The sequence below is a fragment of the Mastigoproctus giganteus genome, chromosome 13, assembly GCF_048544385.1.
Source record: "Mastigoproctus giganteus isolate SK-2022 chromosome 13, ASM4854438v1, whole genome shotgun sequence".
Taxonomy (NCBI): domain Eukaryota; kingdom Metazoa; phylum Arthropoda; class Arachnida; order Uropygi; family Thelyphonidae; genus Mastigoproctus; species Mastigoproctus giganteus.
Window position 1 is genome coordinate 8,684,695 of NC_143587.1, and position 14,740 is coordinate 8,699,434.

Consider the following 14,740-nt stretch of genomic DNA (forward strand, 5'->3'; position numbering starts at 1 on the left):
GAGGTCAAACAGCAAGGCTTGGGTAACCAGAGAATATTTCAGCAAGTGGTTTAATGTTATGTTTGGGCCAAGTGTAAAAAGTTATTTAGAGGAGAAAAACCTGCCTCTGAAGGCCCTCCTCATAATGGACAATGCTCCAGCTCACCCTCCAAGCTTGCAGGACTATGTGCTGCCGGAGTTTGACTTCATCACTGTAAAGTTCCTCCCCCCCTAACACGACTCCTCTCATTCAGTCCATGGACCAGCAGGTCTTCAGTAATTTCAAGAAACTCATTAACCATGAGTTCTAAGAAAGTTAATGGGAAGAGCCAAGCAACAAAGAAAATGGTTAGGATCACCATGGAGGTGATCCTAACCATGTCAGAGCACTTAAAAGCACTATTCCAGAGGTGCTTTTAAGTGACCTCTGACAGAATTAACCCTAAGAGAGTTTTGGAAAGATCACTTTACTATCGTCCATTGCATATCTCTCATTGACAAAGCCTGGCAGGAAGTTTCCTACAGAACAATGAACTCTGCTTGGAGGAATTTTTGGCCAGAAGCAATGACTGAAAGGGACTTTGAGGCTGTGCCTGTAGTGGAGGATATTGTCTCTCTGGGCAGGTCCATGGGTCTGGATGTTGAGTGATGGTGATGTGGAGGAATTAGTGGAGGGGCACAGGGAAGAACTGATCACTGAGGAGCTGCAGGAACTTGAGAATGAGGAACACAAGACTAAGATGGATACACTCTCTTCAGGCTCAGAGGAGAAGATAGAGGAAGCCACTACTTCATTAATCAAGGAAATGTTTGCCAAATGGATGGATGTCAAAAACTTTGCAGAGAAGTACCACCCCAACAAAGCCCAAACAAGCCGTAATAGCATTGTCTGGAATGACCAGACAATGTCACATTTCCGAAACATCCTGAGGAGAAGGCAGAAGCAAAGTTCTTTGGACAGATTTTTAGTAAACGTCAAACCTGGTTCCTTAACCAGGTCAAAGTAGGGAAAAGAGACAGAAAAGAGAAAATTAAAGTTTGCTAAATTTTCATTTATTTCATCTACCGTATTTTCCGGCTTATAAGACGCACTGGCATACAAGACTCACCCTAGTTTTGGCCACATATTTTGGGGAAAAAAAATAAAAAAATAAACATTTCTCCAAAATAATAAAAATAATATTTTGGAGAAAATAATAATAAAATTAAATACGGTAATATATTTTTCTCAAAATAATGGTATACGCTTGGGTAAATGTTCAACCAATAATGAAATGTTTGTTTCTGAAAAAATCTGACAGAAGTAGCATAACAGAAATTCTTACTCACCCTAAGACAAATACGGGCGTCACTTTCTCCTTGTAAAAGACGGTTGGAATTGAAAAATCCTGATCCAGTCAAATTATCCCACCGTTCCATAAAAGCGCGAGATCATAGAGGAATACTATGAAAGCACGAGATCATATTATAGAGGAAGCAAACACATGGGAAAATGAAACAAGTTTTTACTTACGTCTGATTGTTGAGATTCATATCACTCAGATTTCAACAAATTTTCCACGAAAAAAAGATTACTGGTATGTATTGTTGCCATAGATTGTAACCACTGATAATTGTTAAATATATTTCAACAGATAAATCTTAAGTAAAATTGGTGCGAATTTCAAAGGGAAGTTTTCAGAACTCAGTTTACTGGCACTGCGTCATCGAAAATGCATTGCCAGTAGTCTTTAGGCCTAATCTGACATTGACCATATAAGACGCAGGGTGATTTTTCTGAGTATTTCTTCACGAAAAAAACCGCGTCTTATAAGCCGGAAAACATGGGTAATTGTTTTTGTATGTATATTTTAGTGCACTGCATCATTTATTGCTTTTGTATTTACATATTTTAGTATTAAGCAGTGTTTAAATTATTTTATACAACCCGAGCAATGTATAATAACAATAGGATTTTTTTTTTTCATGGGAACGGATTAATCATTTTCCCTTTATTTCTTATGGGAAATATTCGTTTGGTATAAGTCCAAGGATCTGGAACGGATTAAGGACGTATACCGAGATACCGCTGTAATTCGTTATATTCTTTTGTATATTTTTCAGCTTCTCTTCCATTATTTTGGTGAGTGCCCAAGTTTCAGTTTCATAAGTCATGGTGGGGAATATACATTGGTTCATTATTTTACAATTTCAGAAAAATTGGGATATTATTATTGTTGCTCTTATATTATTTCTCCCTGATTGGTGGATTCCACTCCGTGACGGGTACTGCTGCCAAGTACACAGGGTGGTTGTAATGTTTGATGTTACTGTTGGTTGAGGAACTCTCTGATTATCCTACAGTTGTTCAGGATTGCAACTTTCTGGAGTTCCTTGTAGGTGTTCTCTGGAAGACCTATTGCTGCTAGGCTGCTGTGTAGGGTCTTTGGCACCATACCGGTGGTTGACATGATGATCAGGATGGTCGTTACTTCTTGCATATGCCACTATTATTACTATTACTATTAGCCATATGGTGCAAGGAAGCCTGAGACTTATGCTGCACCAACCAAAAAACAATTTGAGTTACCCTGAGAGAGGGGAATCACCGAGAACGAGAAGAATGATGATATTCAGCTCAGGACCATGGGTGTGCCAAGCCCATACTCACCAGATGTGAGCCCCTGGGGGACCACATCTCCTTGACCTCGTGTCTCAGGTTCGTGTACTTCCTAATTTTTTTTTTCTCATGGGTTTTCTGGACATTGCTAGTGTTGGGGCACAACTATGTCAATTAGGTAGGTAGCCTTTTCCATCTTGTCCACAGATAAGACCATCCCACACAACAGACCAGACATAACCCTTATGTCTGGTCTGTTGTATGGGATGGTCTTATCTGTTATTATGGCACGGTCCCAGTACAGCTTGTGGGTTGGGGTCTCTAATACAGCCCGGGGTTCAAACTTGTAATACGGTACACTTTCTTTGGTCAACTGGTATTTTCTCGCTAGCTTCTGATGTATTATCCCAGCTATGTAGTTGTGTCTATGAGTGTACTCAGTCTGGGTGAACACCTTTCATCCCCCTGTGATGTGTTGGCTCGTTTCTGAGGCCAGGTGGCATCGTCGACATGTGTCATCTGACATTCCCGGCTCCTTTGTGATGTATTTTCTATAGTTTCCGGTGTTGATTACATAGTCTTGGATGGCCAGTATGACTCCTTCAATCTCGGTGAAGAGCATCCCACTTGTTATCAATGTGATCTTGATGGAGGTCATTGTAGTGTGCCATGGAGTGTCTTCTTTGTCCACCTTTCTAGCTTCATTTCCTGTGCCATCTGGTTTCCCATTCAACCTCACTTAGGTTGAATGGGATGTGCCACTTATCTCTCCTCCTTATGGCCTGGTGGAGTGGCGCTGTGTTGTTCTCAAAGTCATCCTTCAGGTTAACTGTCGCTGTTTTCTGTTGATCTATCAGGTCTATCATGCCCCTTCCTCCCTCTTTCCGAGCTATTGTTAGTCTCTCAGAAAGAAGTCTATCATATCCCTTCTCCCTCTTTCTGAGCTATTGTTAGTCTCTCTACTGCTGACTTCAGGTGGTGTTGGCAGTTCTTGGTCATCCTTCTCTTTTGCATGATATCCTCTAGCTCGGTGTTAATCCAATCTGTGACCCCAAAGGACAAATAAAGATTTTTTATTTAAAATGGTCTTGATAATCTGGAATAGTTTGCCTTCAATGCAGAAATAAACTTTCAATATATTTTCAAGTGCAAGTAACAATGCATTATCAAAAGCTGCCTTTAAGTCAAGAAATATGATAACAATTTGAGCCTTTTCATTTAAAGCTTGTTGGATTCTGAAGAGGGTCTCCAACAAATTAGTAGTAGTGGATTGTCTCTGTACTACATTATGAGGTGGAGTCTTTCGAAGAGAAGTCTTTCTTTGGAGGGGGAACTCCATCTTTCGTTATGTTTTGGAATATGTGCAACAATACATCAACAATATAGGTGCTGCATATTTTTAAAATAAAAATAGGGAACCTGTCAGGGCTGATCGTAGATTAGTTAGGCAAGAAATTAATAGCATTGATGAGATCTTCTCTAGAAATAGTGACGTTGGATAATTGCTTCCCACAAATGCTCCCTCTTGCTTCTGAGGGAGCATTTGTGGGAAGTAACGTAACAAATCCTCTGGCTGATACTCTTGACCATTTCTATCTTTACCTGTAACTGGCTGTCTTTCAAAGCATTCTTAGCCCAGCATGTGAATGTGGTTTCCTCCATTTCAAATTTAGTAGCCTTTTTGCTCAATTCATTTTGAATGTCATAGTTTTCTTAGAACCTCTTTGTAGTGAGCATGTTGCTTCTTTTTCAAGAAAATGGCTCTTTTCCTTCTAATAGTCCTTTGAGATCTTTGTTAAATCTTGAATTTTTCCATTTCTTATATGCTTTTTACTTGGCCCAAATGCATGTTTTTAATACTTGTTGAACCACGGTTTAGTTTGGTTAGTGATTCTTACCTCCTAAGCCCCCAGGTAAGCAATAAATAAGAGCTCTTTATCAATCAAGTTGGTACCTTTTTCCACCAGTTTATTATACAGAGCAATCCAGTTGTAAGTCCTAAGATCTAAAATAATTTCAAGCTTAAGGGAGTATATTTTTTTGGTTTGATGAGTTTGCTCATCGTTATGTTGTTCACCTGCATTATTATACACTTTTGGATGGGGAAATTTCACAACAAATTAGGCAGTGATCTGTCTAGAATTTAGTTTGAGGGGGTAACATTCTTTATGTTAATCAGATTATGATACAATAAATCCAAATGACATTTTTGGAAGTGTACCCAGTTGGGTCAGACCTAATGGTTGGAGGGTTGCATCTAGATGATCTTTAGCATAATCGTGTCTTGGGCTAGGCATATTAAAGTCTCCAATTACAACCACGGGAATATCAGTGACAAGATTCTCTGCTATTCACACCAGACGCTCAGTCCAGATGTCTGCACTGTGTTGGTGGAAGATAGATCGGCAGACTTGGATTTTTTGAGCCTTCCTGAAGGAGGAGAAAATAGCTTCACAGTTTTCAGACTGACTTGGTAAAATTCTTGTAGGATGAAGACTTTCATGATAAACTTTCATGATTGCAGCTCCTCCACTCCTCTTTTCTTTTCTGCTGTTACCAATAAATCTGTAACTAGAGGAATGGACCAGCAGGTCTAGTTGTCTGTTATGATTTAGCAAAGTCTCCATTATACAAATACAGTCCTATTCTTCAAGGTGTAGGATGGTCTGTAATGTGCAGTTTTTTAGCAACACTTCTAATATTCTGAATAAAAATGTAAATGGCCTGGCTCTCTCCAGAAGGGACATTCTCCTTCTTTAGTTGCTATATAGGCTGATGTGTACTACCTGATCTCTGCACGTATGCTGTGTTCTTTTCCTGAAATCTTTTAACCAATCACCCAGTGGCCAGTTATTGTATTCAAGGATCAGATTTAGGTCATCAAGGGATCATGTAAGCACAAATGACAAATACAAAGGGTGCCTTGTTTTCAGCTGTTCGACTTTTGTGTGGACTCCGTATCCTTCAGGAAATGTGGCTTTTGTCATTTGCCTGTGTGTTCGGGGCAAGCCTGGCCTAGTAACAAAGACTTTCTCTCAGTTCTTACAGCTGAAATATTGAACCTCCTTACCAAATGACCATCTGCTGAGAAGTTTACATGCACTGTATATGCAATAAACATGTAGTTCTGGGATTGTGTATGCTGATGAGACTTGTTATTCCGAAACTGGCTATTGTGAACATTTGAATTGGAAGATGAAATCCATCTTGAGTACTAGTCTTGACACCCTTGGTGAGGTATCTTTGAATTCCAAAATGTTGTTTTTAATATATTTATGCACCAGAAAGCCAACTCCACATTCACTCTTTTCACTGTTTCCATTGGTGTACAGCAGATTTCCACTCGATAAACTTGTAAGTGATTCATTTCTTCTTGTTTCAGCCAAGCTGATGATATTCCAATTCACATTTTTTAATTCCTTTTCCACCTCTAATATCCTACTGTCACTGATGAGCGATCTTACATTGTAACAGGCCAAGTTCAGTTTCTGTGCATGGCAGCCTGGTCGTACCCAGAGATTCTCTCACTGCCGTAAGAGGGAGAGTCAAAGCCGCTGGGGACTGAGACCCATTTGTTTTGCCATGTTTTGCCATATTTAATAAAGTGCTGGAGGGTTTGGCCTTTTCCTTTTCACTCTTACCAGGCGCCTTGAAGAGAACCACTCTACATGTTTGTTGCCACCAAAGTGACGTAACAGGGCTTACCAACGAGGTATGCATGAGTGGATTTTAGGAAGGCAGACCAATTGGACTTCCCCTAAATCTTCTAAAATAGAAAGAAATTGGATCTATCAGTGTTTTAGACTCATTGAGACACCATGTATAAACATTATTAATTGCCGGTCATACATGGTGTCTCAAAAATATTGGTACAAATGTTTAGGGGAGGTAGGTAACATCTAAAGGAATGTGAATTGCATAGGAACCATAACCAGAAACGTCAACGTAAGTCGGTAGATGGCGCGGTAGTTGCCGCACGAAGAGCATGCATTGATATATGAACTGTGAGCTGGCAGACATGCACCTAGTGTATGGATTAGCAGAGGGAAATGGACAAGCCGCTCAACGAATTTATGGAGAATGCTTCCCAGACAGACATGTACCAGACCACCATTTGTTTGCGTGTGTGCATCAAAATATGTGCATATTATGGGTCATTTAGAGGTAACAGAAGTAGTGCGGGCAGACCACGTTCAATGTGAAATCCTGTCCAGAATAATCCTACTACCAGCACACGTGCCGTTGCCTCTGCCTTAGGAGTGTCTCGTTGCAGTGTACAGCGTGTCTGGCACGATGATTCCTTACACCCCTTTCATCTCCAAGGGTTCAGTTATTGCTCCCCCAAGATCATCCTGCACATGTGGCTTTTGCAACAGTGGTTTCTCCAAGAAAGTATTCAAGACTTGAATTTCCCAGGCTATGGTTCGGTCACGGATGAGGCTTATTCAATCAGCGCAATGCTCATGTGTGGGCTCACGACAACCCACACGGTGTACGCCCCCATGCAGCACAACATCGCTTCGCAGTAAATGTGTGGGCAGGTATGGCCGGTGACTGCTTAGTAGTTGGCCCATACTTGTTACCATCCTGCATGAACTGCGCTAAATATCAGGTCTTTCTTGAACAAATTCTACCAGGGTTGCTTGACAATGTTCCAGCAAATGTGGGATGCAACATTTGGTTTCAACATGATGGGGCTCCTGCCCATTATGGAAGGTGTGTTCGTGACCATTTGAACAGGTGTTTTGGGCGTCGATGGATTGGCCGTGGTGGACCTGTTTGCCTGGCCCCCACGCTCACCTGATTTATTAAGCCTTGATTTCTTTCTTTGGGGACTAAAAAAATTTGATTTCTTTCTTTGGGGACTAAAAAAATCGCCTGTGGAGACTAAAATGGATCTTGTGGCGAGACTCGTCTGCGCTGCTGCTACTGTCAAAGAAACTCCAGTTGTGTTCACCCATGTCCGCCAATCCATGCTGCGTTGGTGTCACGCATGTATCGTGTCTCATGGTGGAACCTTCGAGCATCTGTTGTAACATCATGAAATGCATCCATCATGTACTCCATTGTTAATATTATGTCAAATAAATGTTTGCCACTAATTACTGTCTTGTGTCATTTCTGCTTCTTGTGCCTCTGCTACTACTTTCCTGTGACGTTTCCGGTTATGGGTTCCTATGCGATTCACATTCCTTTAGATGTTACCTACCTCCCCTAAACGTTTGTACCAATATTTTTGAGACACCCTGTATATGCTCATTGATAGCAGTAATGTAGGGCATTAACTCGTCTAACCTTGTCTGTCTTCCTGCCAGTCACCTCTCTTTCAGTAATAGAAACATTTGTAGTGTACAGTTTATCTGCATATCTATTGCATATTATGTGTTTCTGCTGTGTTTTGCTTAGCTTGATTGTTAAAATGTTTAAGAAGAAACAAAGAAAGTGCCCGAATCACCCTGAATCAATTTCTGCCATGTATGAGTATGGATGATTTGCAACAAAAAACTCAGGAAGAAAATCTACAGTATTACTAAATATGTTTATTCTTTGTACTCTGGTTGCAAGATTGGTAATCAGCAGAAAATGTGGACTACATGTGTGCTGCACTACTTGCACCACAAATCTTAAGATGAGGCTAACTGAGAAAATTAAAAGCATGCCTTTTGCTGTTCCTATCATATGGCAAAAATCATGCAATTAAATAGACAGTTGCTATTTCTGCATGACAGAATTACCAGGGAGGTCCAGAAAAAGCAAGGACAGCACCAAATATCCTAAAATATCTGCAATAAGGCCTGTTCCACATTAGCATTAGTAGAGGCATACGATGCAAGAAAGCAAGCTTATGCAGAATCAGCCAAAAAAAACCAAAATGCTCTGATTTCACCCCTCCGTTCATTCCAAATACTTGTCCAGCTCAGCCTTAAATTTATTTAGGCTATCAACTTCCACAACAAGAGATGGAAGTCCAATCAACTACCCACTGGCTAAAGGCAAACTTCTGCACATCTGTCCTACAACTGACTTTCCTCAATTTGAATTTATGCCCTCTCAGGTGATTATTCTGAGCAAGAGGAAGAATCCCATCAGCATTGAGCATGCTCAAACCATTCAAGGCTTTATACACCTCAATCAGATCACCTCGCAGGTGCCTAGCCTCCAGACACTGTAATCTGCAAAACTTAAGCCTATCTTCGTAAGAGCAATCCTTTGTTCCATTTGCTAATCTTGTTGCCCTTCTTTGTACTCGTTCCAACAGCTCTACATCTTTCTTAAAATGAGGCCTCCAGACCTGTATACAGTACTCAAGGTGTGGCCTGATCATCACCTTATACAAGGGGATAATACTTAGGGATAATGCAGGCTCAGCAGTTAAAGCACAAGGAAATCAAGAAGTGCCTGACCGAAAAATATCATCAGAGACTCAGAAGCCTGCTGAAAGCAAAATTGAACAGTGGGAACACAGTTAAAGCCATAAACACCTATGCAACTTCAGTACCAACATACTCCTTTGGGGTCATAGATTGGACTAACACCGAGCTAGAGGATATCATGCGAAAGACAGGGACAATGATGTCGAAGAGCCACCAACACCACCCGAAGTCAGCAATGGAGAGAGAGCTAACAATGGCTTGGAAAGAGGGAGAAGGGGCATGATAGAGCTCTTTCTGAGAGACTAACAATAGCTCGGAAAGAGGGAGAAAGGGACATGATAGACCTGATAGATCAACAGAAAACAGCCATAGTTAACCTGAAGGATTACTTCGAGAACAACATAGCACCACTCCATCAGACCATAAGGAAGATAGATAAGTGGTATACCGCACTCAACCTACTTGAGGAGCCCTCCCACCCACACAGCACAAGAAACAAAGCTAGAAAGATGGGCAAAGAAGACACTCCATGGCAGACACTATAATGACTCCATAGGTAGTAGATGACTCATCAACCGGTGCAATACCACCACATTGCTTATTGGAGGCTTGAAGTGGTGAAACCTGTGTTTAGTCTCTAGAGCAAAGTTTCCGGCACCCCCCCCATACTTCTCCTTCAACCCATGAACGGTACCAAGTACTCTAGGTTTTGATACCTTTCGTGTATTGCTTCCAATGCATGGCTCACAACCAGGATGCTGTTCCCTGAGACTGAATGATTCATGCTGTCCATCCAAGACTGGGTGACCAACACCAGAAACTATAGAAAAAACATCGCAAAGGAGCCTGGAATGTCAAATGACATATGTCGACGATCCAACCTGGTCTCAGAAACGATCCAACACATCACAGGGGGATGCAAGGTGATCATCCAGACTGAGTATGCTCATAGACACGACCAGGTAGCCAGGATAATACATCAGAAGCTAGCAAGGAAATACCAGTTGATCGAGGAAAGTGTACCGTACTACAAGTATGAACCCCAGGCAGTACTAGAGACCCCAACCCACAAGCTGTACTGGAACTGCACCATAATAACAGATAAGACCATCCCGCACAACAGACCGGACATAACTGTTGTGGACAAGATGGAAAAGGCTACCTACCTGATTGACAATGCAGTGCCCAACACTAGCAATGTCCAGAAAACCCACGAGGAAAAAATTAGGAAGTACACAAACCTGAGACACGAGGTCAAGGAGATGTGGCATATTCAAGAAGTAACCACTGTCCTGATCATTGTGTCAACCACGGTATGGTACCAAAGACCCTACATAGTAGTCTAACAGCAATAGGTCTCCCAGAGAACACCTACAAGGAACTCCAGAAAGTCTCAATTCTGAACACCTATAGGATAGTCAGAGAATAGTTCCTTGACCAACAGTAACACCAGACATTACAACCACCCTGTGTACTTGGTAGCAGTACCCATCACGGTGTGGAATCCCCCAATCAGGGAGAAAAATATAAGAGCAATAATAATAATGCCAAAATAATACTAATAATAAAATCTAAATTTATAATCTAAATCCATTTTAAAATTTAATTTTTTTACACTGAAATGAATTAATGAATTAAAAATGCATTTATTATTATTTTTTATTTATTTATTTTTTTTTCCAGAGAAACTACTTTAGCAGTGTACATATTTTCTCTCTGTGGTATGGTAGCTTACAGTTTTGTGTTAACTCTGGGGCATTTATGGTCCGTGTTCCTCATGGCAGCTCTCTTAGGGTAAGTTAATTTTCAAATATTAAAATATATATTTTATATAGTTGCTGCGCTGGATGCTCACTAATAGTTATTTTAATTATAGTAAAAGTGCAATTTCTGTAATTTAGATATATTTGCTTTGAATGGGAACTTCCATTCTTCTGTGATTATAAAGGTGTGGCTATTAAATAACAAGATTGTTAAAATGATGAAATATTTTGTACTTTTGTGTTTTTGTTAACAGGAGAGACTGCTTCTACAGGAATGGGATACACTTAAATAGAAAGGGTGCAAGAATATTTGCTGATGCTGTTGAGGGAGTGTTAGGTGGGTCGGAAAACTGCTAGTTTGGGGGATACAAGGACTAATAGGTTAACAGTAGCCACTGGCAGAGGTGAAAGTGATTCTTGCACTGCTTCTATTGAAATGTGCAGCAGCCTGGAAAACAATATGCAGAATATTTCAGAGACTGCTGGGAGTCATCGTGGTACAAGTAAACACATGGGTTGTGTTAGGGCAGCTAAGAATAAGTCCAGGTGCATGTATACTTGCATGTACACCAATGCTAGGAGTTTGGTACATAAATTTGATGAATTTGAGGTATTGCTCAAAACATCAAAGGCAGATATTGTTGGGATATCAGAGACGTGGTGTCACACAGATAAGGAATGCAGAACTGGAATTTGGAGAATACAATGTGTATAGAAAGAACAGACAGCATAATGCTATTAGTTAAGAAACACATAAAATTCAAGGAAGTGAAGCCAGTCGACATCGATGGACAGTGCAGTGTCGAGTCAGTTTGGTGTGACATAAGCATTGGGAGATCAAAATTGAGAGTAGGAGTGTGCTATAGGCCTAATGACTCTGATGAGTATAACAAGAAACTGTACAGGGAAATAGAGTGGGCCAGTAAATCAGAGTCTTATAATGGGAGATTTTAATTTCCCAGATATTGACTGGAATTTGTGGGTTGGTCATTCGCACACTAGCAAGGCTTTTGTGGATTTATTGGATGACTGTTTTCTACATCAGCATGTTCGGGAGGCAACTAGAGGGAATAATACTCTTGATTTGATTATCAGTAGTGATTCTTCATGCATTAAGGATCTGCAGATAAAGGAACCACTAGGCGACAGTAATCACAGTGTGCTGAAGTGGGATTTACTCAAGGAGGTAACTACCATCAGAGGTAAAGGGAAGGGTTTTTGCTTTCGTAAAGGCGACTATGATGGTCTGAGACAGTATTTAAATTCTATACAGTGGGACCAACTGATGATGTTACCAACAGCAAATTCAAAATGGAAAGCATTCAAAGAACTAATCTTGGAAGCTACCAGGCTTTACATACCAACTAAGAAATATTGTTCAAGGTTCAGGCCCAAATGGATATCAGATGAACTAATGAGACATATGGCAGAGAAGAAACCTGCATGGGATACATACAGATTAATGGGTGACATGGAAGCCTATGATAGATATAAGTTGGTCTGTAATCAAGTCACAAAGGAGATTAGGCAGGCAAAGGCAGATTATGAGAAATCCTTGGCAAAGGATGCAAAGAAAAACAGAAAAGAGTTCTTTACCTATTTAAACTCAAGAAGGAAAGGGATAAATCAGATTGGTCCACAGGATATTGATGGTTCAACTGTTGAGCATCCTGCTCAGGTGGCTAACAAACTAAACGAGTATTTTGCATCTACATTCACACATGAGGAGTTATTCAGGAACGGGAATGTCGTAGGTGAAGTAAACATTGGCAGTGAGCTAGATGAATTTGTAATAACTGAGAGGAAAGTGGAGGAGAAATTGTTGAGGATAAACATAAAAAAAGCATCCGGGTCAGATGGGATCTATCCAGTTATATTAAAGGAGGCAGCAAAGGAAGTAAGCAAACCCCTAGCCATAATTATGAGAGCTTCTTTTGACTCAGGGGAGGTACCCCATAGACTGGAGATGTGCAAATGTAACCCCAATTCACAAAGGAGGATCAAAGGCTGATACAAGTAATTATAGACCTGTTAGTTTAACTTCTGTTCCAGGAAAAGTAATGGAGGCACAGGTTAAAGAAGCACTGCAGGATCGTCTAGACAAGAATTCAGTTATAGCTCAGACACAGCATGGTTTTGTTAAGGGAAGGTCTTGCATGACCAATTTGATTGGATACTATGATGTACTCACAAAAGAACTGGATGCAGGGAATAACTTTGATATTATATATTTGGATCTTAGAAAGGCTTTTGATACTGTTGCTCATGGAAAACTGCTGCACAAATTGGAGCAGTATGACATTGGAGGCAAATTGCAGCTATGGATAAAGGGATGGTTGAGTGGCAGAAGACCGAGAGTGGTAATCAATGGACACTGCTCATCGTGGACTAATGTTATTAGTGGAGTTCCTCAGGGTTCAGTGTTGGGTCCGTTGTTGTTTTCTGTATTTATAAATGATATCGATGATGGTATATCAAGCTTAATGTCCAAGTTTACAGACGATACGAAGGTTGGCAGGGTTGTTAAGGACACTACTGATGCTATGCTGCTGCAACAGGTTCTGGAAAGGTTGAGCAGATATGGGCTAAGAGGTGGCAAATGAAGTTTTAACATTGATAAATGTAAAGTACTACATATGGGAAACACTAACCCCAGAGCAACGTATCAACTCTGCAGTACTACACTGACAGTGGTAGAGAATGAAAAGGACCTGGGAGTAATTGTGCAGGGAGATATGAAGTTCTCTGAGCAGTGCAGACGAGCTTCAAGAGTAGCTCATGATGTCTTGTCAATGATATACAGGAATTTCTCTAGCAGGGATAAGGAGGTGATTATTCCCTTGTATAAGGCAATGGTCAGGCCACACCTTGAGTACTGTATACAGGTCTGGAGGCCTCATTTCAAGAAGGATGTAGAGCTGCTGGAATGAGTACAGAGAAGGGCAACAAGATTAGTGAATGGAACAAAGGGTTGCTCTTACGAAGAAAGGCTTAAGTTTTGCAAATTACAGAGTCTGGGGACTAGGCACCGGCGAGGTGATCTGATAGAAGTATATAAGGCCTTGAATGGTTTGAGCATGCTCAATGCCAATGGGACTCTTACTCAGAATAATCACCTGAGAGGGCATAAATTGAAATTGAGGAAAGACAGATGTAGGATAGATGTGTGGAAATTTGCCGTTAGCCAGCGGGTAGTTGGTTGGTGGAACAGACTTCCATCACTTGTTGTTGAAGTTGATAGCCTAAACAAATTTAAGGCTCAGCTGGACAGGTATTTCGAACGAATGGAGGGGTGAAATGGGAGTAGTGGTTTTTTTTTTTTTTTTGGCTGATGCTGAATAAGCTTGCTTTCTTGCATCATATGCCTCTAATAATGCTAATGCTTTACAAATTATTCTCTTCAAAATAATTGTCTTGGGCTTGCACACACTGTTCTATATGTTTCATCTAAGCATAGAAACATTTCTAGAAGTAATCTTTTGTAAGCCCTTTTTACACTTTGGGTTGTTTTTTTCTGAATGTCTTTGGTGGACTTAATGGATTCCCTTATGTACGTCTTACAGTTTAGCGAAGAGAAAAAAGTCATAAGGGACTAGGTCTGGTGAGTAGGGTGCAAGTTCACATACAGGGATTTGTTTTTAGGCCAGAAACTGGCAGACAGAGCGTTTTGTGTGCTGGAGCATTGTCATGTTGGGCATCCAACCATCTTCCACAGTTCAGGTCTCTTCTGTTGAATTTTTTCGTGCAGCCTTGTGAGAACTTCAGCGTAATATGTTTTTGACAGTCTGATTTGGTGGGATGTATTCAGCCATAATAATTTCTTTAATATTGAAGAAAATAAGGAGCATGGTTTTCAATTTTGATGTTGACATTTCTTGCCTTTTTTGATTAACTACATTTTCGGTTAAAAATTGTCTAACTGATTCTTTGTTTAATTGGGTTCTAATGCAACAATTCTAATCCTTAAACGATGATCACTTCTAATCAATGTACTTATCTGGTCCACATTTTCATCGTTTTTCATG

At 40.5% G+C, this 14,740-nt stretch overlaps 1 protein-coding gene across 1 annotated transcript in view; it reads left to right on the plus strand.

Moving 5' to 3' along the window:
- Positions 1-14,740, plus strand: part of HisT (Histamine transporter) — a 104,246-nt gene that overhangs the window by 69,319 nt on the left and 20,187 nt on the right. Inside the window, exon 7 of the mRNA XM_090387871.1 lies at positions 10,636-10,746. Coding sequence (XP_090243997.1) covers positions 10,636-10,746 — 111 coding nt within the window. The remainder of the gene's footprint in view (positions 1-10,635; positions 10,747-14,740) is intronic.